The sequence below is a fragment of the Cinclus cinclus genome, chromosome Z (genome assembly GCF_963662255.1).
Source record: "Cinclus cinclus chromosome Z, bCinCin1.1, whole genome shotgun sequence".
In the NCBI taxonomy this organism is placed as follows: Eukaryota; Metazoa; Chordata; class Aves; order Passeriformes; family Cinclidae; genus Cinclus; species Cinclus cinclus.
The window spans coordinates 45,760,403-45,786,827 of NC_085084.1; the positions used below are offsets into that span (position 1 = coordinate 45,760,403).

Consider the following 26,425-nt stretch of genomic DNA (forward strand, 5'->3'; position numbering starts at 1 on the left):
GAGAAAGTATAACACATAGGTTTCCTGATTTCTAGTCTTGAGATGCTGAGGACTACTCCAGGTGTGTAATATAACAAGTATATCAATACCTTAATTACAGCAATGAAATTAATTGAGATTTAAAAATACCTATATATTTAGAAACTTCCCATTTCTTCCCTTTTTTTGAAAAATGCAGTCCAACGTTCTACAGTTCTGAAGCATTACATTAGGCCCTCTAATCTCAATAACGTTTTTGTTGACTCTAACCACTATTTCAAAGACTATTTTATATATGAGAATAAAAAATATTTCAGCTATATTAAAGACAGTTTGAAGTAGCCTGGCCTCTCTTTAAGCCATGTGTCTTCACTGAAAGGAGTGTATTAAAAGGGAAAGCATAATGGCAGAAAAGAGCAGGAAAATGAAATGAAATGGCGATGTCCACATGTGATCCAGAATTTTGTAGCCCCCCTGCTACCACTGTCAAACCCTTCAGACACAACTTTCAACTGACCAACTCTGTATTTCAAGATGAAATAACAGCCTCAATACTACATGGCAGCCAGCATATGACAAGACTGAGGCTAGAAGTCAGCAACAGCTAGCCCTCAGCAACAGTTCTGTGGTGCATAAATGCCCCAATCATGTGTAAAGTAATATAATCATGTCATATAATCATGTATCGCGTAACCAGACACAGTGAGGGGAAGTTCTGTTGCATAGTCATACACATTCTTTACACAAACTCTACACAAAGGGTCACATATACCCAACATTCACCCTGCACATGTAAACTGGCACATGGGATCTCGAATTTTGTGTCACAGAATTTGGCAAACCAAGATTACCAGTATCACCTTGCATTAGTCCAGAAAGTAACAGTTTTATGTGGGTACAGTTATGCAGGCAATGGGGAATCTAATAAAACACTTGTCAATTAAAAATAGACAGGGGGAAAAAAAGGTTGATTTTGAAAAGGTAAGAGAAGTCTGGAAATCTTATTCTTACAAAGCTGTGTTTTAACCTTTCCATGATCTCTGTAACATCTCCTTTGAAACTACGTCAGTAGTAAATGGCTCTGTTACAAATCAAAAAGTGAATTAGATGGACAGTCTAAACAGCAAGTGAAGAAATGTCTCCATATTTTGTATTTATTCTGAGCTTTCCAGCCATTAAGTTCTTAACTTGAATTTACCCTGCTTTGTACTGCAGTTTAGAATGACAGAAGTCCAGGCTTGTGAGCTGGCATCTCTTCAATAAGTAAAGCAGGAACTGCTGGGACTTATCCTTCTTTGAATTCCCTCACAAATTTGACATCTCTTCCACTTCACACTGGGTGTAATTCTACATTCTTTTGTCCAGGACTAGTAAGGCAGAGGTTTTACCTGAGTTCTGTATGAGATTAAAAAATCCTGGGATTGTGTCTACTTTCTACTGATCAGGCGCTGTCTATGTCTTTATATCTTTCCCACTCATCAATGATGATGAACAAAAATTACAGTCAGCCTTACCAAGTGTTCTTACAGCTGTGAAGAGTTGATCGATTATGTAACTATGTGTTATTAGTTAACATCTGATAGAGATATATTCAGTAATCAAACACATCAATTTCAATTATACTCTCCAATTTTTTTATTCTTAAGGAATAAATAATGCCTCTCATTATCTCCACTTTATGCAAAAATAAATAACATGCTTTTCTCTGCCTTCAAATATAACCCTATTTTGTTTCTCATCAATTCACATATGTTGGCACCAGAGACATTTCTCTGCAAGACAAAACATGCAAGTGTGATGTGCTATGTATTTGTTCTGCTCTCTGCTTCTATTCAGTAGCTATAAAAAATCTGCCTCAGATTATCTCACAGATGAATGGAGGATATATTAGTAGAATTTTGAAAGCCTATTTTGCTTTCAAAGAGAAAGCAGAACTGGAACAGTACCAAATACTCTTCTCTACTACTGAATTATTTTACAGTTACATTCATGCTTTTTGTAATAATATAGCCATGTTTTAATGTTCACATTATGGCCCTTTGGTCATTGCTAAATTTTCCCTTATGCTGAGAAACTACTTGTCTGCCATTCCCTATTACAAAAACATTTTAGACTGTAAAAGGTGATACTACTTTTACTGAACCAGTGTGAAAGGTAAAGGAAAGGTCACTGGCACCACAGCATGGAGGTAAGCATGGGTCAGATCTCCAGTGAAGTGGACTGTTATTATTAGCTGCTGACTTATTCTGATAGTGATGTGGTTTTAAAATGATGCTATATTAATTAGAAGGCTTTAGAAGCACAGTGTCAAGAGTGGGATCAACTGATCATTTTCCCATGCCTAACTGCATAATCCTATTTCCTAACATAGATCCATGCCCTTCTTTAGCCCATCAACTATTAAAACATTTATGAGAACTCCTGTGGCAGTAAGGCCTCTGAGAATCTCTTCTGACACCTAACACCTTTGCACCTGCTTTTTTTAGTTTCACACCCCCCATGCTAGTGTTGGATATTGCATCTTATACCAGTTCCATGACACAGCTGTTGTTTTGCATGGATTGACACTTTGACCAGCTGTATTGGAAAGCAACTTGCCATGAGCTTTAAACAAACTCAAAGAGAATAAAAACCCTGAACAAAGAAGGATAAGATTAAATCCTGTCTAATGGAGATGCAAGCAGGCCAAGATATTGAAAACAACTCTGAAAAACCACAGAAAACCACTCTCCACTTCTGAGACTGAAAAACGTATGTACAGAAATGTTGGCCCAATAACAGTCAATTGGACTCTTCCTAGTTATTTAAAATGAAAAGTTTACCAGAGGTTGGCTTCCCAGTACCAATTTAATCCCTTTATTACAGCACTACTCTCTGCTTTGTGGTCCTGAAAAAAAACCCCACAAATAAAATTCCATTTTTAACAAATATGATACATGGCTCTTTTGCAACCTACGAAAAATCTTACAGAAGTAAAGATTTAACAGATTCTTTATAGTCACATTTAGTAAGACAGGAAGGACCTACAGCTGAGTTCTTCCAGTGCCTTATTGGATAGTGAAACCCCTGGGAAGTTAATGCCTTACATATTTGATTGCATTTTTTATTTATAATTGTCACACACATTAAAAAAAAGCAATGAAATGAGACAGGTTTGGAAGCATACAGATTTGAAGAATAATGTGCTGGTAAAGCAACCAAATATTTTACATTTCTATGGAGATGTCTGGTCTCCCACCTACCAGGTAATGTCTTTGAAATGTGTCAGTTACTGATCACAAAGACAACAATTAACATGAAAATGCCCAATGGGGACTTCTTTGAAGCCTCCACACACAAACACACACACACACACACACACACACACACACACACACACACACACACACACACACACACGTAGAACTTGTGCCTCTGTTCTTCCTACTAAATGTGTGGCTTTGATGAAGAGGACTGGACAAACAAACAAAAAGAGGACAAAAGACAGAAAATTTTCCAGTTGTTGAACCTCAGTTTTAAAATATCAATTGGAATCATACTAATACATAAAAGGATATTTATGTCTGTTCTGGATACTATTGTGTTTGAAAACCATAGGTGACTAATATTAGTGGCTAATAAATCCCTAATCAAGTCAGGGTTTTTTTTAGGGTCACACCTGTTAGCATTATTAAACTATTTAAGCAACAACTATCTGTAATTATCTTTTTCAGGTAAGCAAAGCAGAGAAATAGCACCAGTTATAACTCCTGTGACCTTAGAATGCCTTTCCAGAGGGGATGCATTCCTGGACCTGTAGGTCATTAATGCATGTAAGATAATTGGTGACATATATTAGAAGCAGCCTGGGCTGCAGTTATCGTACACTGATGGAATTCACAGTCTTAAGGAATATGAGTCAGTCAAAGAGTAAAGTCAGGACCTGGAGCTTTAGGAAAGCAAACTTCCAGCTCTTCAAGGGCTTAGTCAATAGCAATCCCTTGGGAAACTTCTGTCAAGGACAAGGGTGAAAAACAGAACTGGAAGATATTTAAGGATGCCTTCCACAGTGCACAAGATCTTTCTATTCTTAGGCATAAATTATCAGGCAAGGATGACAAGGGACTGGAATCGCTAAGCAGGGAACTGGTCAAACTAAAGGGAAAGAAGAAAATGCACAGCAGAAGCACGGATAGGTAATCTGAGAAGACTATAGGAATACAATCTGTACAGGGATGGGTTGAGGAAGGCCAAGGTGAAGTTATAAGTGGATCTCTGCATCCCTGTGGAACTCCATGGGCTGCTGGGGCACAGCTGCCTCACCATGGTCTGCACCAGGCAGCAGTCCAGCTCTGGCACCTGGAGCGTCTCCTCCTCTTCCTTCTCCACTGACCGTGGTGTCTGCAGAGTTGTTCTTCTCACTGTTCTCACCCCACTCTTCTCTGGTTACAATTACATCTGCTTAATAACTTCTGTTTCATTCTTAAATATAACAGAAGCATTGCCACCATTTCTGCCCAGCCCAGCTTTGGCACTGACTCTCCCAGACTTGGAGAAAGTTTCTAGCAGCTTCTGATGGAAGCCACCCCTGTAGCATTCACACTACCAAAACCTGGCTATGCAAACCCAATACAGTATGCTAAGGCACACAGAAGACTGGGAGGTTATTCAGGACAGCCACCAAGGAAATGTTTCACCAAGGAAATGTTTCACCAAGGAAATGTTTTGCCTGCTCAGCCTAGTGGCCTTCTACAGTGGAATGACTCCATTAACAGATAAGAAAAGAGTTACACATGTCATCTGTATGAATTTCTATAAAGCCTTTGACATGGTTCCCCAAAACATACTTTTTTTCTGAGGTGGAGAGACAGGGATTTAGTGGCTGGAGCGGTCAGTGAATGAGGAATTGGCTCAGTTGTGTCATTCCTGGCATATTGGCCAATGTCTCAATATCTGGATGGAAGTTGGTGAAAAGTGGTGTGACTCAGGGGTCTGTGTTGGAACAGTACTATTCAATTTCTTCATCAATTATTTAAGCAGTGGGATCAAACAGACCGTTAACAAATTTGCAGATGACACCCAGCTGAGTGGTGCAGTTAATCTGTTTGAGTGACTTGTGTGATGTGATTTGACTGATGTGATGTGATGTGATGTGATGTGATGTGATGTGATGTGATGTGATGTGATGTGATGTAATGTGATGTCATCCAGAGGGATGCAATGTCATCCAGAAGGACCTGGACTAGCTCGGGAGCTAGGTCCATGTAAGCATCATGAGATTTAATAAGATTGAGTTGCAAGGTGCTGCACCTGGGTCAGGACAACCCCTGGTGCCAGCACAGGCTGGGGATGAACAGATCAGAGCAGCCCTGTGAGAAGGACTTGGGGGTGCTGGTGGGTGAGAGGCTGGACATGACCCAGCCATGGGCACTCCCAGCCCAGAAAGCCAAACGTGTCCTGGGCTGCATCCAAAGTGTGGGCAGCAGGGGAGGGAGGGGATTCTGTCCCTCTGCTCTGCTCTGCTCTGGTGAGACCCCAGCTGGAACCCTGCATCCAGCTCTGGGATCCAGCACAGGAAGGACATGGAACTGTTGGAGTGAGTCCAGAGAACCAAAGAAATTATCAGAGTAATGGAAAGCCTGCACTCTGAGGGCAGGCTGAGAGAGCTGGGTTTGCTTAGCCTAGGAAAGAAAAGGTTTCAGGTTAGACTTCACTGTGATCTTTCAGTTCTTAAAGTGGGCTTCCAATAAAGATGGGCACAGTTTTCAGTGTTATGATAGGACAAGGGATAATGTTCTTCAACTAAAAGGGTTTAGAATCAGGCAATACAAGGAAGGCATTTTTAATAATGAAGTTGGTGAAACACTGGTGCAGGTTCCCCAGAGAGGTGGTAGGTATCCTATTCCTGGAAACATTTTAAGTCAGATTGGATGGGGCCTTGAGAATCATGCTCTAGCTAAAGATGTTCCTGCCCATGGCAGGCAAGTTGCACTAGATGATCTTTACAGATCCTTTCCAACCTAAACTATTCTACAGTTCTATGATTTTGAAAGGTCTTCATGTCTGTGCTTGCTTATTTAAGGACGTATCTGAAACTGTGCATGGGAAATACAAAACAAGATTTAATTTGATCTTTTGAAATCACAGTGTGTTAAAGCAGTCATGAAGCATAAGCTTTTAACTTCTCTGAATATCAAAACTCAGTTTTTATAGGATTGACATGAAAATTTAGGCATTCAAAGCTACTCGCTCTGCTTAACAAATTATTCATATGCTTTAACAGTCTCCAATTCCTTTACTTTGTGCTACCCAGATGATACAGAAAAAATTCTGATCACTTACTGGGACTGCTAAAATGTAGTATTGAACACTGTTCAAGGCAAAATAACTTTGAAAAATCAACTTTTTAATTTGTTTTCTGTATGAGAACATCTACTGCAAGCATATCTGTCTTGTTCCTGGTACTGTGGAATGACTTGCCTGTCCTGTGATTGACAGCATGTGAGTACCAGATGGTATGGATGGAGGAAATTAGAACTTCTTCATGTTCCCTCTCATCTCATTGAAGTTCCTTTAGGTCACATAGATACTGTTGGCTGCAGCAACATTATTGGCAGAAAAAAAGAGAAATCCACAACAAAGCTGTCTCTTTGAAATACCATGCTCAGAAAACTCTAATTGTGTGATTCAGTAAATATCTGTAGAAGGTAATACTTTCTGAAGAAAACACACCTGGAAATAAGGTAAGAGCTGTTTTTCTACAAACTTTTATCAGAAAATATACTATTTATAATACAGGATTTTTTCCTGGAAGAAGAAATTTATTGCATAACCTGTATGATGATGATAGTGAATGAAGCTCTATCCAACAGTTAAAATACAAATACCAGTTTCATACTACTTCTTAAATTCACGCAAAAAATATACAAGAAATTTGGAAATAAATCCATCCATCTCCTTCTCCCAGTAACTACTAATATGTAGTATCCAGTATAATCACACTATGGTAGGAGAGGGACAATTAGGTAAAGGGCAAGCCTCTTCAAGCATCTTAAATAGAAGAACAAAATCCTCTCCTCCTAAGAATGGTACGTGTGTTGTATCAGGCAGGATTGTGCCCCAAGCCTCATGGTGTACCTTCCTCTGCTAAACTTGGCTGCTGAGGTCTAGAAGTATCTGGTACAACCTGACTACATAAACATAACATCAAGTAAGTTGACTTTTCATATATGTATATTTATATTTTATTTCAATTAATATTTTAATTCATGTCCAGAGGAAGACATTATTAATTTCTCTACCAAATTTTACTTTAAATTGATACTAATCAAATATTGATCTTAAAGGTAACTTTTTAATATCTAAAAATGTTGGACATCCAACAACAGAATAAATTTTTAAAAATTGAAAACTAGACATTGAAACAGTTTGTACTTCCTTGGACATAATATAAAGTGGTATGAAGTCCTAAGCCTTGAAAAAGCAAAAGATAAGAGCACTCAACCTCAATTTTTTTTCATATAGCATCAGATTACCTCATTTTAAGATTTAGTGAGATGTCTTACAGAGTAGCCTTTTCAAACAGAGGAAGAGCTTTCTGCTAGAAATACACAGACAAGTGAGAAATGTGCTTTCCTCCTGATGCTGTGGCACAAGGCACATCCCTCAAGGTACAGTTCCAAAGCACACCCAAATATAAATACTAAAAATAGTCCAGGCATTTGGACATTCATGTTCCTAATAGGCTGATACAGTTACTCCATGAGGCACATTTAAACAAGAATAAAGTTATGGTTTAAGATGGGGTGTCTCTCTGGCCATTACTCTATGTAAAAAAAAAAAAAAAATAAAGGCAAAAATTAGACTTAAATAATTACACTTTAATAATTTCTACTAGACTGCAGTTGGTCTTTATTACTTTTTATTAAGTTTTATACAGAATACTGATGCCATTCTCACACACTCCTTAAATCTTCCCAGAAGAAACTTTTAAGGATTTGAAAGTCAAATAAAAATTTAACTTCCTAACAGAGGATAAACAGGAAATATTTTTATCAATACTCTATGTTATTTTTTATATTAGTTGCCAAGTTTTCTCTTTCTTCCTAATGTTATAAAGAAAAGCCATTTTCCTACCAAAACAGAGCTTGCACATATTTGCTTGTTTATAATCTCCAATTCCTAGTACTGAGAGATGCGACCAGCCCTTATGTGTATTTCACTGGATTAATGTATGTTAGCAACAATTGTATTAGACAATAAATTATATAACTAACTTGTGGTCATAAATACTTGTATTATATAAATACTTGTATTATGTAAATACTTTATATATTGTTTGTCCATGAAAAGGTGCTGGCAGTGTGAGGAGCTCAGGGGAAGACCCTCTGAAGGAAGACACCAGAGGCTGCCCCAGATGTATACCAACAATTCCTGATGGCTCCAATGGACCGAGCACAGGTCACAGCAAAGCCCCTCAGCGAAGTATGTGGTGCCCCTCTAAAAACTGATTTAGAGAAAGAGTAAAAAAATCCACGAGAGAAAGGGGGAAATGAAAAGAGTGAGAAAGAACAGAAGGAATATCAAGTCAAAGTGGTAGGAGGCAAAGGTGCTGGCATGGTGGGAGTAGATCTCCACACTACAGCAGATGGAAGATGCATGCTGCTGTGGATGGATATACCTGAAAAAGCTCAGACCATGGAGACCCCACACAAGGGGAGAACAAAAGTGTGAGGATGAAGGAGAAGCAGCTATAAACCACTGTGTACTGGCTGTAACTTCCCTTGCCACTCTGCACTACTCAGGGATGGAATATGAAATAAAGCTGACTTTGGGAGAGAGGGGAGGAAATACTTTGGTTTTGTATCTTTGTTTCTTACTACTGAAATATATATTGACAAATATTAAATTAATCTTTCCAAAGTGGAGTATATTTTGCCTACAAAAATAAATGAGAAACAATCTCCCTGTCTTTTATCTTGTACCATGAGATTTCTCAAATTGTTTTCTCCCAATGTCATGCTGAAGAGGGGGATGCAATAATCAGGCAGGTAGGCATTTGGCTATTATCCAAAGCTAGCCCAGCACTGTCTCTCTGTTTTCCCTTTTTAGCCTGTTAAGACTAATTCAATATTTTAATTCATTAAATAGCTACCTGCTAATCTCTATAACTATTTGTCTGAGACTCAATATTGGACACCTATTATGTTAGCAAGCACCTATTATGCATCACTATACTGATACAATAGTTCTGAATAACATGAACCATAGCATGCCAAAGGCCAAACACTTTGCAGCATTTCACATCATTCAAAAAAGTGTTCCTTTAATTGCATGCTCAGCTTCCAGAGCTGCCCTTGAAATGTTGATTCTGAGAAACTGAGTTTATATTCTAAATCATAAGAGTTTGTGTAGCCTACCTCCCAGATCACTACAAATATAAATTGAGTTTCAGCCTCCAGAGAAAAACAATAGATAATGCCAATATTTTTCTTCTTGACCTTTTGTACCATACTAACATGATGTTGCTTGCAGTTTTTACTGTTATATAAAGTTATTTGCACAACTCCCGATTTTTTTCCATGGGTTTTGAGTGAACCATTAGGCCATAACCTACACTCAGTTTTATGGTTTTCAATCTTATTGAAGAGGAGACTTTTGGAAAGAAACAATATTTTTGAGCTCTCCTGAAGAAACACCAGTCTTCCAGGCTCAACCCTGGAAAGACTTGCATACACAGGTATGTGTACATGCCAAGGCTACCCATAATGCATAAACATGGGTAAATCTTTGCACTACAAGACCTCCATAAGCAACTGGGAAAATACTCACTTTATTTTAAAATAGCAATGACTGGGGTAAATTTACCAACCACAGATTTGAATACACTCACTATTCTATGATAATTTTATTTAATTCCTTTGCCTATTCAGAACATATGATTTTCTGATTCCATTATAATTCCTTTTTACTAGTTAAATTCTATCTGTTTCACTCACTGGTTTTCCTATCCAAAGGAAAGGAGGCAAGAGAAAGGAGACCTGCGCTGCTTATTCTGCTGCTAGCATTTCTTTTCCGTGTCCATTTACAGTGGGAAGGTTCCCTCTCGTTCACACAATTTTTTAGCAATTCTTTTCAGATAAACTACTTTACTATGAAAAGTCAGGGGATAAAATTAATTACTATTACTTTCCTCAGAAGTGAACATAAGCAGGGCTAAATCAGATCTCACATAAGTTTAATCCACTCCAACATTGCCTGTGAATCACCAGTAACAGATGTTTAGAGAAAAAGCAGGAATCAGTAAAGAAGAGCCTGACACTTTTCCCTAAAGATCCCTCTATTCACCCCCCAGAAATCAGGATATTAAGAACCTGAGAAATACAGATGACAGCTGAAATTGTGGTTAGGTATCAGCCAATGATTTTATTTCTCCCTGATAATAAGTCTCAGACCAGCTGTGGCAGAGAGCAGTTATGCAGCCAACAGAAAAAAAATAATGTCAGTGCATGCCTGGGAGTTCTTTTCTCAGTCTATTATACATTCATGCCATTCCTCACACATAATATCCTATTCAGAGAGATATTTGTGCTCGTAGCAAAATGCAGTGCTGTTTATAGAACTCTCCATACAGTTTTTAAAGGAAAACAGACACAAGGAACAAAGTGTGTATGTGAATTTCACTATCAAGCTGCACTTCATTTTTACAGGAAACAGCTATTTGCAGCCTTCTACTTGTTACCAAAGCCAAATCCCCTTTAGGATCCCATCCTCCTTCATATACCAGAATATATACAAGTAAAATTTAGTCACTTGAAAACCAAAACAAGGTACCTTGTCCCTATTTAAGTGCTTCTAAGGCATTTCCAATGATATTATTACTAAAACATTGTTAAAAACTGCAAGCAATGTGATTTAATCTGTTAAGAAAAGATTTGAACACTGTGATAAAATACCTTTTCAGCCAAATAAAAAAAGATGGAAACAAACATAGATTATTATCTTACTTCAAATGGGAGCTCTGTTATTTCCATATTTCCAGACAAATCCAGTTTTTCTAGATTCTCACAATCACCCAGTTCTGGAGGGACTGACTTCAAATTATTGAAACTCACATTGAGCACTTTGAGGTTTTTTAAGCAGCCTGTGAGGGTAAGATAATTCAAATCAGTGTACTTAAAAAAAAAAGCAAAAAAAAAAAGCAAAAATAAAATGTTTACTCAGTTAAGCAAAGAAAAAGCTCCTTATTGTGATGATGAGTAAGATTAATAAATATTCTCTGCAGTGATCACTAACATTTTGAAGGGCAATAATGTCCCTTAATCAGCAGTGTTTCTGGAGAGAGTTTGAAAGGAGACAACAAAGTCTTTCAAATACCTTGTTTGTTCCAATGATTAGACATCTCTCAACCTCAGCTGAAACTAGAGAAGTTGGTTTTTGGCTTGACCACTGTAGAAAATTTGCCTACCAACTGAAACACATCTTAGCAACTTTTATACAGCCTCTTCATTGGGAACAATCACTCCTTCTAAACTTATTACATCAAGAACTCTGTCTTTAGTATCCTGCACTGCACACTTTTGATTATATAATGGATGTGTGCACGTGTTTAATTATTTTCTTTATTGTGGTTTAACATATCTACTGGCTTAAAGGTCATTATAATATTCTATGCAACATTTAGTAACAAATTTTTTTTGTTTCTTCAAATTATAACATTACATAATTCTCAGCAAAAAGGCCGGTAGAAACGTAATTAAAATGCGAGTCCCCCCCAAAAAAAATACAAGTTATTCTGTGATATAATCAAACTGAAAGAAATTTGAATATATCAAATAGCTGATGTGTTAGCAAAGGAGCCATTAAATACATAAAAGAATGAGAACATTTTATGGAGAACCCGGTAGTTGTATTACATGATCATGTATTACATGAATTCTGATCACAGAATTGCAGAATCAGACCTCTGACAATCTTCACAACCCTTCACTGAAGCCATTTCAGCAGGCTCATGTCTTCCCTGTTCTGGAAGCCCCAGGACTGGATAAACTATTCCAGGTGGAGCCGCACAGTGACACCCTTCCCTTCTACATACTGGTCACATTTCTTTTGCTGCAACTCAAGATACTGTTGGCTTCCTGGGCTGCAAATACACACTGCCAGCTCATATCCAATTCTCATTCACCAGTATTCTCAAGTCCTTTTCTGTGGGGCTGTTCTCAATCCATTCACCCCCAGTCTGCACTGATATTAGAAATGCCTCAGCACATGTGTAGGCTCTTGTACTTTCCCTTGTTGACCTCCATGAAGTTCATATGAGTGCACCTCTCAAGCTGGTCAAGTTGGTCCTGGATGACATCCCTTCTTGTAAGGATATCAACTATATATATTCAGCTTGCTATCATATGCACTATTCTGCTACATTTATTTTCCTGTAGTATTCCCTTCTACCCAGTGTCAGAATACAGCATTCAGAAGGAAATGCAGAAGTAAGAAACACAGATGCAATTCAGCAGTTGGAAACCTGGAGAGAACAGTATCATCATCAACAGGCTCTCAAAGTAAATTAGATATTTCTAAAGCAAGACAAGACATAGAGCAACCAAAAAGTCATATTAATCAGAGTCCTAGGTCTGGCCAGGAGAGGGCTAATTTTTCCCATAGTTGATAAAGGGCATGGCCAGGACCCAGAGGGTATTCTATACCACCTCACATCACTGTCAGGAGTGGAAGAGACTTAATTCCAGGAAGAAGGGATTCTGGTTTGGTCAAGTAATCGTGGCAGATGGAGCTATTTGATTTATTAATTTTCTATTGTTGGGGTTTTTTTCTGTGTGAATTGTGTCTTTTCTTGTAACTTCTGTCATTAGTATTGTGGTTGTTACTGTAGATTTTATTAACTTATTGCTGTTTCTGGTAAATCTTCCTTCTCTCAGTGTGTCATCTTTGCATTTTGTTCCTCCCATTCTCCTCTACAGAGTTATCTTAGGTTGCAATGCAGGATGTAACCAAAAGTATGTATTCTATCACCATCTGTTCAAACAAGGTGGGACAGTGATCTTGTCTGACTATAGTGCTGCAGAGGGAGGAGAATGGGAAAGCCCGGGGGCAAGATGGAGTGTGCATGGTTTAAAGAGTCTCAGGGGGACACTGAATTGTGGGGTACCATTCCTAAATGACAACAATCAATTTTTTTTAAGAATCTGGTGTTTCATTAGATTTGGTTGACATTGCAGATGCAAAGCATCCTCAAGTCAGTGTCATAATAGTGATCTTACTGTTAAGACATTAACACAGTTAAACTTCTTCCAAAGCAAAGGTTGGCTTAGAGTTGCTCACCTTTTGCAATCTGTGGAAATCCTCACCAGAGGTTATTTGGTGCTTCCACAGAAAAGGACAGAGAAGAAACTCAGGGAATAGAAAGTCCTACATTTTTTCCCTGGAAATTGCTGTTGTCAGAACCAGAGACATGCAGCTTGATGTCCAGCACCAGCAGTCACCAGATCACACAGCATTTTACATAAATCACATAGTTTCCCTTGGACACAACATTGTCTTCAAATGATGACTGGACCACCCAAATCATCTCACATGTGGCAGACAAAGCATATATTCTGAGAACTCTATTATATTAATCTCTACAGTTTGCAACAAAGGAAAACATAGGGTTTTCCACTCAGCTTCATTCCAGTTTTAGCTCTGACATAAACTGAGGTATATTTCAAAATTCAGCTGTCCTTTTAGGATGGTGACCTTGTTTTCTTTTACTGTAAGCTTCTGGTTTAGTTAAAATAGAAGAAAATATTTCTGTAAGACTGCAACAGACAATGTTTTGTCAGTACACTACTCTCTGAAATGAATTATTGGGGTAATGAGACTAATTTGTGTCAACGTGTGAACTACTTTATTTTCATATTTTTAAGCACCTAAAAGTAAAAGAAGTTTAGTCTACTTATCCGGAAGCCTCACCAGGTTTAATATCATAATGTAGATGAAAATATTACATCACATGCTAAGTGTCATAACCATGAATTTACCACTTCATTGCAACAAAATAATCAGTGAAACAGTAATGCCTTAAAACTAGAAAACCAGAAAATCACAATTTACTTCCTCAATCAATTTATCCCCTGTTAAAGTAGAGCAAATACCATTGGAATGAAAAAAGAGCCATTTATTCAATGGCCCTGAAATGTCTTGCCTGTTCTTTCAGCATTGGAATATGGTACTGGTTCTACCTGGAATGGAATTAGATCTTCTCATAGCAATTCATATTGTGTTATGTTTTTAGATTTATGACCAAACTATGGTAATAACTGAACAGTGCTAGCACAAAAAAAAAAAAACTTGTTTCTCACTCTGCTGCCGCAGTGAATCAGCTAGGAGTGGGCAAAAGACTGAGAGGGGACAGGGCTGAGACATTGGATCCAAACTGACCAAAGGAGTATGCTAGAGCATATAATGTCACATTTAGCAGTAAAAGCTGGAGATGGGCAGAATGGGAATGAGTTTTCCAAGGTCCCTATTGCTTAGGGACTGAATGTGGGTCAATTTGCAGTGAGTGAGTGCTTTTGCATCACTGGTTTGTTCACATCTCTTTTTTTAAACTGTCTATCCTGATGCATTAGTTTTCTCACTTTTGCCTTTCCCTTTCTCTCCCCATCCTGCTGTGGGAGACTGGATTGTGGGAGACTGAGCAAGCTATAAATAAGTGTTAACCCACAACAGATGTAGTTGCTAATTTTTTGGCCACTGAAATTAAAATGGAACAGAACCTTTCAGTTCCATTAGTAATTGGAGAACTACTAATGGGCTACTCGGCAAAGCATCTGATGTTATAAACATGCTAGTCACTATCTTGTCTAACTCTGTTGAGATGGTCATCTCCAATGCATTAGAGACATGGAGCAGAAGCATTTATGAAAAAGAAATCACAAAAGTGTAGCAGCATTTCTGGGTAGTGTGATGGACTCAAGCACAGCTTATTTGTCTGACTTTCACAGCATCTAACATGTGTCAATGCTCCCAGTATGGTTTTCAGGTATGAGAAAAAAGTAAAAAATGCATCACATTTTTTCCTGTAATATATAATCTCTCTTTAATAAGCAGAAGGGCACTACAGATTCTACAGTCAATTTACAGTAACTGCTGTGACTAAGAATATGAAAATTACTGGGAAAAAGAATAAGTCATGAAATTTACTTCCATAACAAACTCAGGACAACAGAGATGAATGGGATTAAGCTTGCCAAGATCTGCCTGCAGGGAGCAATCGCTTGGAATTCTATAGGGGCTGTTTTTCACCTCTGGGCTCTTCAGTGGATTAAGTTATGCCACCTGACAAGTAAGCAGTAGTCAAGCATTAGCACGCCCTCTAGGGCAATAAGACACATATAAGACTAACCAGGATCTCCTGGATAAAACCCATGCACGACCACTTCACAATCACTTTTTTTTTTTATTTCTCACATTGCATTTGTAAAATAATTTATATTTTACATCTGCTGCTGTTATGATGTTACAAGAAGCTACTGAGTTTCTTAATTTCCTTTATTTGGAATGATCTTCAGATTGCTAGCCCAAATTTACTTGTAGAAATTCTATAACCATTCATTCTTTTGTCTAGTTCATCTTTAAACAGGTTTTTTTCCTTCCCTAGTGTTTACTTCTGATCTTTTCATAGATAACAAACATCTCAGAATTTATTTTACTAGCCTAGATAAGCCATTTTTTCTAGTCTCCGCTGAAAGAAATAAAAATTCCCCTCCTTAAATGGTCCAAATGGACTTATTTTGCATCTGTTCTCATCTAAAATTACTGGATAGTCCTCATGTGACTGTTAGATTTGGAATTTCATTTCTTCAGTTTTTGCATTTAATGATCTCTGACATGCTGCATGAAAACTGAATGACCTTGAGCTCTGCAACTGTGAATTTAATCTCTGTATTTTTTCAGAAGTCTATCTGCTCATCAGCCTTACCATTTTGCAGTGACTTCACACAGACACACTGTCAGAAAATTTGAGTAACCCTGTTCCTGAAAAATTGTAAGTTATAAAGCCAAGACTGATCCTTGAGAAAGTCCACAAATAACCTTCTTCATGACCAACACCACCTCTTTCCAAATAAACACATCTTTGCCTCTTTTTAACAAGTCTTTTGATCATTTTTACAATTGTGGCATCAAAGTCCATTCTGTTAGAGTCAAACATTCATTTTCCATAGTTCTCTGCATCAAATACATTCTGGAATACCAGGTAGAAAAGAGCTACTACTTGAAGCTCAACCATCCTTTCAAAAGATTAAACCAATGAGTTAGGAACAACTTGCTTTTCTTTAATAAAATTTTTATTTCTACCTGGTTTCCATTTAGCACCACATCTCTAATGACTCCTGCTTCTAAATAACAGTTTAAAGTTTTTTACAACCAACAATGTAGATAAGGATAGAGTTAGACTATATGAGCTGTCAGAATGGTAATTCAGATTACAGAGTGAGATCTGCTAGGCTAACTTTGTCAGACAGAGAGCACAAATTTTTGACTATAAAAAACATCCATGAAAACTAAAAATTCTCAAATCCTGTGTCTTGACTGAAGAAGCACAAATTTATGGGAGGATGAATCCCAAAATAGCCTTCGAATACCATGGATAATGTCATTTGGAGGAGGGGGAATAAGAAGGGTGATAAGGCAGTATGTAGGACTTCCACAACTCTGAAATCTGCATCTTGGGGCTTATTTATGTCTTAGTGTAGAAGTTCTCTCTCTCGTCTTTGGTATGCTGCCCAGTCAACATCAGGCTTAATGAGCATGCATTACAGCTATTGAGGCAGCTTTAGGAGGGGAGTGAGGAGATGACATCCCTTCCATGACTGCACAAACCTTGAGCAGGGTTTGACTCCCACACATTACATATACATTCAAGTAATATTCAAGCACAACTTCTGAATTAGTAGTAATAGTAAAATAATTGTTGTACAATACTGCTTTTAACTATGCTTATTGTCACTGAATTTTCATTCCATAAAATATGTACATTCTGGAATTAAACAGCTAACATCACTGTGTTTTCCATGGAGAGGCAATAAAAGCCAAAATTAATTCCATGGCCTTCCTGAAAGTTTCCCAATTAAGATATATTTTTTTAGATGGGAGATCCAGTGTCATAGTTGTTGCATTTATTCACATTTTAAATTTTTAATTCATTTTTTAAATTCTCTAATTTCTTGTAAGCAATGCAGCATTCTAATAATTGTAGTACAAATCCTTTTTCTCAAGCTACATTAGTGGTTCTACAAGGTGTCAGAGACAAAATTCAGATGAGGCTACAGATTGCCTTTATTATCTAAGGATCCCATTCATGCAAATGTAGATCCACTTGTGCAAACTGGAGTAAAACACTAGACAACTTTTTACATTAATCTGCAATCATAGAATCATTGAATTATGGAATGGCTGGGGTAGGAAGGGATCTAGTTCCAGCCCCACTGCCATGGGCATGGACACCTTTCACTAGACTGGGGTTCTCAAAGCCCCATCCAATCTGGTCTTGAACACTTGAACAGGGATGGGTCACTCCAACTTATCTGGACAACCTGTTTAATTGCCTGATCACCCTCTGAGGAAAGAATATCTAATATCTAAACTAAGCCTACCCTCTAAGTATATGGCCATTACCCTTTGTCCTGTTACTACATGACCTTGCAAACAACCACACCACTCAGCTTGGTGCAAATTTTCTGACTGTGCTCTCAAACCCACTGCCTAAATCACTGAATAGCACTATTTCCCATGCAGTCTCCTGAGGCCCACCACTTCTCACAAACAGCCATCCAGACACTGAGTTCTTAACCAGTACACCCTGGATGAGACCATCTAGCCAATTCCTCATCCACTGAACACTGCACATATCACATCCATGCCTCTGCACTTTAGCGACAAGGATGTGGTGGTGGACCATGTCAAAGGCCTTATCAAAGTCCAGATAGAAAAGAGCCCTTCTCTTGTCCATGGATAGTCACACCACTGTAGAAGGCCAACAAGTTGATCAAGAGGGACTTTTCCTTAGTGAAGCCATGTTGCTTTTTCAAACCATGCCCCAATCTCTGTGAGCCTTAGTATAGCTTTCAGGAGGATCTATTCCATTATTTTCCCAGGGACAGAGATGATGCTGATAGGTCACCAGATCCCAAGGTTCTCCTTTCTACCTTCTTCTAAAATGGGCAAAACATTTCCCATCTTTCAGTCACATTGGACTTTACCTGACAGCCATCACTTCAGATCACAGAGTGACTTAGTGGCTACATCAGGCAGTACCCTCAAGCCTCTAGGATGTCTCTCATCAGTTCCCATAGGCACACCTATACTCAGATTCCTCAGGTGGTCCTGAACCTGATCTTTGCTTGCAGTGCAAGTGACTTAACTCCCCCAGTCCCTGCCCTCAGTGCCATCCACTCAGGAAGTGTGAGAAGAGGTGGTGGCATTGAAAACTGAGTCCAAAATGTCCTCATAAAACCAGTCAACTTGCAATACCAGTTTTAATACTGCCTCTTCAAAGGGGGGATATAAACAAAATTTTCCTCTGTTCATACAAGACTGAGCTGTTGGACAAAGAACACTGAAAAAGGACAAAGGTAATAGATGAGCTTGCAGTTCCTCAGAATAAGCATGTAAGACATGAATATGTATTTTCTTCTTGGAAACTCACAAAACACACTGGGAATCTTATTAATAGAAAAAGCTATTTTAGATATCAAGAAGTCACTTAAAATTGTATTACTAATAGTTTTCCACTCTGTGTTCTAGAAAATTGGATTAATGGTATGCACAAAGGAAATTTTATACTGTGCAGTAGAAAAGAAACAAATATTCCCCCTGATTTCTTAAAAAAGTATGTCTCAAAAACAGTTACTTTTAGTCCTAAATATCTGGAAAATCAAAAATAGGAGATGACACAGTACAAATATTTTATTAACAACTCTTTGAGAAGTATAATTTATGGGACGAAAAAAATCCCAACATAACTTTACAGTTCCATGCCAGCACAAAGGCTTTGGGAGTATATGAAACTTCAGCTCACTACTTCCAATGTGAATATGAGAATATATTATTGGATAGTTTCAATTATAGCAATTACTAATGCACTAGCACTACTTTATATACAGCAACTGCACTGCAGCCACATAGTCAAAGAGCTGTAATCTCACTCAGAAGATAAAGAAAATCCCCTGGCTACACTCCATTCATAACTCTTTCTCTGTTATTCGTACACAAACCATTTTAAGACAGACACTTCCATTCTGCAGGGTTTTTGTCTTTGTTTGTTTGTTTTTGGTTTTGTTTTGTTTTTCTTTTTTTTTTTAATAATTCCCATGAAAATATTTTCTCTTACACAGAAACTATCAAATCATATTATTCTTAGCTGTCTTCTGTTACAAATTTGTTCTCGTTCACGTACATATGTGACTATAAAAGTGTGATTTGAAATATGTGATAATGGATTCAACTCATTCTTCTCTCTGATTCAGAGTGGAGCATTATCATCTAAATCTGGTAAAACAGGAATATGAACTTCAATATTCCAGAAGTCCAGAAGCTTCTACTGCAGCAATAATTTTTTTTCATTGAAAATATTCTTATCACCTCATGTTCTCTCACACCTTTACCTCTTGTGAGAATCAAAAGTTATCATAATATGGCTCACCAGGTTATTCTCTGCTGGATGATTTGTTGATCTAAACTTGACTTCAATTCTGTCTGAAGATTAAAGACTCAACAAGATGCATGTCACTGCCAGCATCAACTATCTGTCATTGCTCTCAAGTACATTTTAGCTGTGATATTTACCTAGTTATTGCTGCTTTGTAAGCAGAAGACAAAATGATGAATACCTGAGCACTTAACCTTTCCAGACACCTTACCTTCTGATTTAATACTCAATCCTCACTCTTTGCTTAAATAGAGCTCCCAAATCAAATCCATATTGATAATTTTCCTTATGAAAATTTAGTGGATTAGTTGATTTATATATGTGTATACTTAACATATGAAAGGTTTCATTTAGAAGCAGAATATCCAAGACCTTACATAATATTATCTTATGAAAATAATTAACATTTCCAATACACATTAATATCTGTCTCTGTATGCATATGCAGTAAATAAAATAAAGGCACAGCTATTTGCAAGCATGTCTCCTTACATGTAAACAAGAGAGCATTACACAAATTAAGACAAAGCTCCTCTAATTTTAGCCATAATGAAAAGTGCAGTTCCACTACCTTATTAATAGGTGGCCTACCAACACACAACATTTCAGAAAGGCTGAAAAACACCAGGAAGTTTTGGCAAAAAAATGCTGAACAGTTTAGGTACAGTCTTGGAGTGCCTTTTTGTATTATTTCTTTTTAGGCTACATCAGTGATTATGCATCATTTTCTGGATAAGCTAGAATTACTACTACAGTGTAGAATTATATATAAATTACATATGTATTATTTATATATATTATGTATAAGTAGTATCTATGGCTTAGCAAATTTGTTAATTTTGTTATGCAGTGACTAGTGTTCAAATCTGTGTTTCCACAGAGGAATGCTTACACTTAATGAATCTTGAAAAACAAAATTTCTGAACAAAATTTCCTGGGTAGGAGGAGAATAGTGAGTGTTATAACATTGTGTCTGAGGGAAGCCCTACAACAAAGTATTTTCTAACATTCTCTGGCACTCCCAGGCAAACATTTACACAAAAACCAAAACAACAAAAACAGTGAAAGAAAGAAATAATAGGTATAAACTAGTGGAATAAACATATTGGAGGGAAAGTGAATAAATGGGAATAACATAAAAGCTACTGATGAGCAGAAATCCCATTATTTTAATGCAATTGAAAGAACAGTGATTGCTACTAGAAACAATCAGACTTTCTTCCTTGAAAGATTTGATACAGGCTCTACATTACTGTCTACTAGAACAATCTATTTGTCCCCTGGTCACCAGTGGTGTTCCCCAGGGAACACCAGGCTGTTGGGGCCAGCCCTCTTTAGAGTATTGTTGATCAGGATGTGGAGATTGAGTGTCCCCTAAGTCACTTTGCAAACAACACTGAGTTGGGTGGGAGGATTGATCTACTAGAGGGTAGGAAAGAAGTTCAGAGTCATCTGGACCAGCTGGATCAATGGGCTGAGGGCAATTGTATGAAGTTCAATAACACAAAGAGCCAGGTCCTGTCCTGGGTCACAATAGCCCCATACAGCACTACAGGTTTGGGGGAAAGGAGCAGGAAAGCTGCCTGGCAGAAAAGGACCTGGGGGTACTGGTTGAAAGCCAGTCAAACGTGGTCCAGCATTGTTCCCATGTGGCCAAGAAGGCCAAAGACATCCTGGCCTGTATCAAAAATAATTTTTTGGCCAGCAAGACCAGGGAAGTTATTGTCCTGCTGTACTCAGCATTGGTGAGACCATACCTCAAATCCTGTGTTCAATCCTGGTTTTGTCCAGGGCTAAATTTTTCAGCAGCCAGAAGGGGGCATTGCTAATGCCCAGCGGTTATTCTACACTGCCTCGGCATTTTTCAGGGGTGGGAGAAGGGGTCCCTGCTCAAGTAAGGTATCAAGTTAGGTATCCCTGCTTTGCTCTGTAGCTGGTGTTTTAGCTGTTTTCAGTAAATTGTTCTTATCTCAACCCATAATCTTTACTTCCTGTGCCTCAAATTTTCCTTTCCACACTGCTGAAAGAGGAGGGGAGAGAGAGAGAGATAGAAATGAGTGAGTGCCTCGTGGTATAGAGTGCTTCAGTGGGAACATTAAATTGGGGAGCACCATTTCTAATCCACAACAGCCCCAGACACTGAGGTGCTGCAGAGTATCCAGAGAAGGGCAGCAGCTCTGAGGAAGGTTCTGGAGCACAAATTTTATGAGGAGTGTCTGAGGGAGTTGGTGTTGTTGTTCCTGGAGAAAAGGAAGGTGACCTTATCGCTCCCTACAACTGCCTGAAAAGGAGGGTGTAGCAAGATGAGGGTGAGTCTCTTCTCCCATAAGAAAACTGGGAGAAGTGAAAGAATGAGAGGAAATTGCCTCAGGTTGCACAAGGGTTTGTCTAGATTGGTGAAAAAATTATTCACTAAAAGATTGTCCAGGCATTGGTACAGGCCACTCAAATAACAGGTAAAATTATCACCTTCTAAAATGCTAAAAAAAAATGTGTGCATGTGTCACTTAGGGACATGGTTTAGAGATTAACACAATGGGGATAGTTTTATTGTTGGTCCTAGTGATCTTAAGAGGCCATTTCCAATCTTAACAATTGTGTGATTCTGAGATCTGCATTTGTGCCTTGATTGTAGAAACAGATTTTAATATCATTAGTGATATTCTTTTTCTTATGGATCATTTTCATTAACAGTGCATAATATGAGAATAGAGAAAAACTTCTTCTGCTTCCATCTGCCTCACTTGTTAAGCAACAACCCCTTAAAACCCTTTGTTTAATGGTTTAGGGTAGCCTCTGTCAGGAAGCTAGTAGCCTTTCCCCTTTCTTCCATGCTATTTCTTCCAAACTACATCTTATAAGGTATTTGTCCATTAAACTCACTGACCTATCTAAGTTCTGCAGTCAAAGTCCTGATAAAACCATTAGTGTTCATTTAATGTCCATTATCTACTGCTTGTGTCTTGTTTATGATCTGTTAGTGTGCTTAGATCCCAGACTGAAACTATAAAATAGATCTTGATGTCGATGTAAAATTTTCTTTCTAAAATATAGCGCTAGTAAATAAATCAAAAACATGAGTGTTACTTGACTAATAGAATACTAAAACAGTAGAAAGTTCTAGCTCAGATTTCTGTGTTTCAGGTTGCTCTCCCTCTCCCTGTTTTTCTTAGTTAAACTTATGATATCAAGGGAGGTGGAGTTTTTAGTCTTTCTGCTAAAGAAAAACTGAAGTCTTTCAGTCTCTCTTTCAGAGAGAGTCTCTTATCTCTTAGTGTACATAAGGAAGGGCACTCATGGGGAAAGCTTAGGACTACTGTATTTAAAATCAAAGGTTGAGGTATTAGTACACGTGGGTGTATGAGCTCAGCACTGGAGACGCAATGGGACCAGTTTCTTAAGCCACCAAATATGCCACCCCTTACAGCTGTATTTTTCCTTGTAAGAGCAGTAAATCCCTCTCAATACCAATACAATCTGTGAAACAAGCTACTCTATTGTAAGATCAAAAAACATAGGAGAGGCAAACATTAAAATTATTGTGACATAGCTTAAAATGGCAAGGGCTAAAGTATTTAAGCCTTAAGAATTTGTTTCTCTAAAGCTTGTAACACCAGGTGGAGTAGATTTAGATTAGATATTATGAAGAAATTCTTCATGGTAAGAGTGTTGAAGTGCTGACACAGGTTGCTCAGAAAGCAGTGGCAGCACCATTCCTGGAAGCATTTGAGTCTGGGTTGGAAAGGGCTCTGACCAGCCTGGTCTTATGAAAGGTGTTCCTGCCCACAGCAGTGGGGTTGCAACTAGATGACTTTTAAGGTCCCTTCTAGTCCAAATTTTTCTATTAATCAATTACTCTATTATATATATATATATATATAAAAATAAACTAAGGTAATTACTGAACTCTTTAGAAACTTAAAATGTATATTTTTTGCAGGATTCTATTTTTGGTTCCTTTTTCCTTCAATCTTATGTTTCAATTCATCTTGTTCAAGGCTTAAAATTCCATAATACTTCTATTTTTCTTAATCTGTAAAGAATATAAAATATCACCTGTTCCCAGAAACAACTCTCCATCTACTTGAATACAAGCAATAACTGCCCTATAATCAGATAACAAAAACATGCTTTTTCCCATGCTACACTAATGGTTCTCAATGCAATTTAGCAAGCATAATTAAAGCCAGAGAGATATCAAAACATAGTGGGGAGTGTTCAGCGTAAAGAAGACAATTATCAGTAAATTAACAAGAATATCCATGAATATTAATTTCCCTGCAATAGAGTTAAATGGTATGAGTATAAATATCTGAGCATCTTGGACCAACTCACCAATCTCTACTGGAAGATGGTTGATTTGATTTTTTGACAATTCCAGTACTCTCAGATCTTGAAACAGTGCAATGTAGGCTGGAATGGTTTGTATCAATGTATTGTACACATGCCATTCTTTCAGATAGATCTGTTCTTTCAGGGAATCTGGGAGTTCCTGTAAATGAAAAAAGAACAGGTAAATAGAAAGCATGAAGTTAGAATTTTGTTTCCAAATTTTGTTTCCTGTTTCCAAATAGGGAGAAAAATGCATTTTGTCTTAATTATCTAGCAGTTTGCCAAAGCCTTACAGAACCTGTCTACTTTTGAAGAGCATTGCAGCTGTCTTCATCACATATTTTTTTTAAATCTTAATGCAATTATTTGCTCTAAAACAGAAACCTATCCGAAGAACTCAATCTGTTTGGTGTCTCACACATTATTTCATTTTTCCAGATAGAGGATTTCTTTAAAATACATTTCAATGCTTTAATTCACACTTCAAGATGCAGTAAAATGCAGCAACAGAACGGGAGAGTGCATAGAGAATATCTAAACAGGGTTTGCTAAAAACAAAGACACAAGCAGTGATTTTTTTCCAAATACCTTCCAATGTCTCAAAATTTATTTTCCAAGAGGGAACAGAAACCATTTCTGATACTATACACACATATCACTTGGCTTGACTTCCTAAGATGTTGCAGCAAGGTTTAAAAATATTTTAGAGGATATCTAAGCAAATCCTTAGAAATAAAAAAAACCAACTGATTTAGTCCTGCAGAATCCCTTGTTTTCAAAATTCCAGAAATTTTGAAATTCCCTTTAATTTCTGAGTAATTTGAAGATTATTCTATTTATCAAAAGTCTTCAATACATAAATGAAGCTTAAATTTACAAAGCCTTTGATTCTTACAAAATTGCTTTAATTAATTGGTACTCAGGTGTGCATATCTTTGTTTGAATTATGTCACCAAATTCTTTGAACTTGAAACAGACAAAAATCAATTCCAAAAGTGGAAGGTCCAATCATTTAAACTCCACTTTCTTAAGCATCACATAATTTACCAGTCTGTCCTAGGTTTTATAACACTGTGCACTGGTAACAAGTAGAATAAATAATCTGGAAGAGGTTCTACAATGAACTTTGCTCTGTAAGAAGAGATGTCGAAGTTTCAGCCTTTGATTATTTTATAAATTTCAGATTTGTTTGCTTTGTGTAAAGAATATGACACAGGAATTACTGTTTTTTATAAAAAGGATATTGCCCTCTTCTTTTTTTTCTTATAGGTTTCACAGATCTCCCAAGACTTTTGTAAGAATGATGCCTTTGATTTTTTTTTATTAATGCTGAACTTCTGGATTAAAACTTGTGCTACTTAACACTTAGTTAAATTAAAAGATCTAACAGTAACTATAGGTATACTGGACTATGATCAGAAGCCATTTTTGGTTGTTACTTCCTCTCATTTCAGTTCTTTTCAAATTTATGCATGCAGACATAAAACTGATGTTTTGTTGTTCTGCCTTGCTACCTTCCCTTCCATATTTGATACAGATAATTTAATTTCTTATTTCACTTTTTGATTAGGTGTGGAGGTGTGGGGGGGGGGGTGGATGTGTGTGTATTGCATTGTGATACATCATCTATATTTGTCCATTTATGACAATTAAAAATTAAAATGCCTCAAATGCCTCAGGGCTGGTAGTGAGAAATCTCTCCAACTTTGTGGAATTAGTTACTATTTCTCATCTTCAGTGATGCACATTTTTCTGAAGCAAAATAAAATAATAGTGAACAGCAGATTCAATTAGTATTGTCTTTCCTACCTGTAAAGAATGGAAAATTCAGCACACAGAGGATAGTATTTAGCTGGAATGTCATAGATATCTCTGTAGGGAAGAACCATGATTCAGAGACAGAGATGACTAATCATATTGGAGGGGAAAAGACATCTTTATTAACAGACATTCTTTTCCATTCTGTTTCTCCATTGTGCAGGTCAGTCTTTACCTTTCTATTTACCTACTGGTTTCTTTGCACTTTATTGTCACAACAAACAATCTCCAGCTCTTTGGTGGCAAATACAGCCCTTTCTCCTCTGAAGCCAACAGCCATGCTCCTCTCCTATGCTGAAGGGGGTACTCCACAAAATTCTCCTTGACACACTGAAAGCATTGCAGCACACAAGGCTCTCTACCAGATCAAGAACAAACTGATTCATCATTCTAGAAAAACTAAGCCAAAATACAAAAAAAGTGTTTATTATTAATGCATTAAGATTTTTTTTTAAATCTTTATGTCTGCATTAGGACTTGTTTAGAGCACCAAGATATTCCTGTGCAGAAACAGAAATACATTTAGACATGACTTCAAAAGAATGAAAGTAGATTCCATTCTTCTACCAACTACCATCTTGCTTTTCTTTCTTGTGAATATTTCTTTAT

General features: G+C 37.4%; 1 protein-coding gene across 1 annotated transcript in view; it reads right to left on the minus strand.

The window, feature by feature from the left end:
* Window positions 1-26,425, minus strand: part of LRRC2 (leucine rich repeat containing 2) — a 62,226-nt gene that overhangs the window by 15,215 nt on the left and 20,586 nt on the right. The window contains exons 3-4 of the mRNA XM_062513642.1: window positions 24,002-24,158; window positions 10,965-11,101 (exon numbers count right to left, since the gene is read on the minus strand). Of these exons, the coding sequence (XP_062369626.1) occupies window positions 10,965-11,101; window positions 24,002-24,158 (294 nt within the window). The remainder of the gene's footprint in view (window positions 1-10,964; window positions 11,102-24,001; window positions 24,159-26,425) is intronic.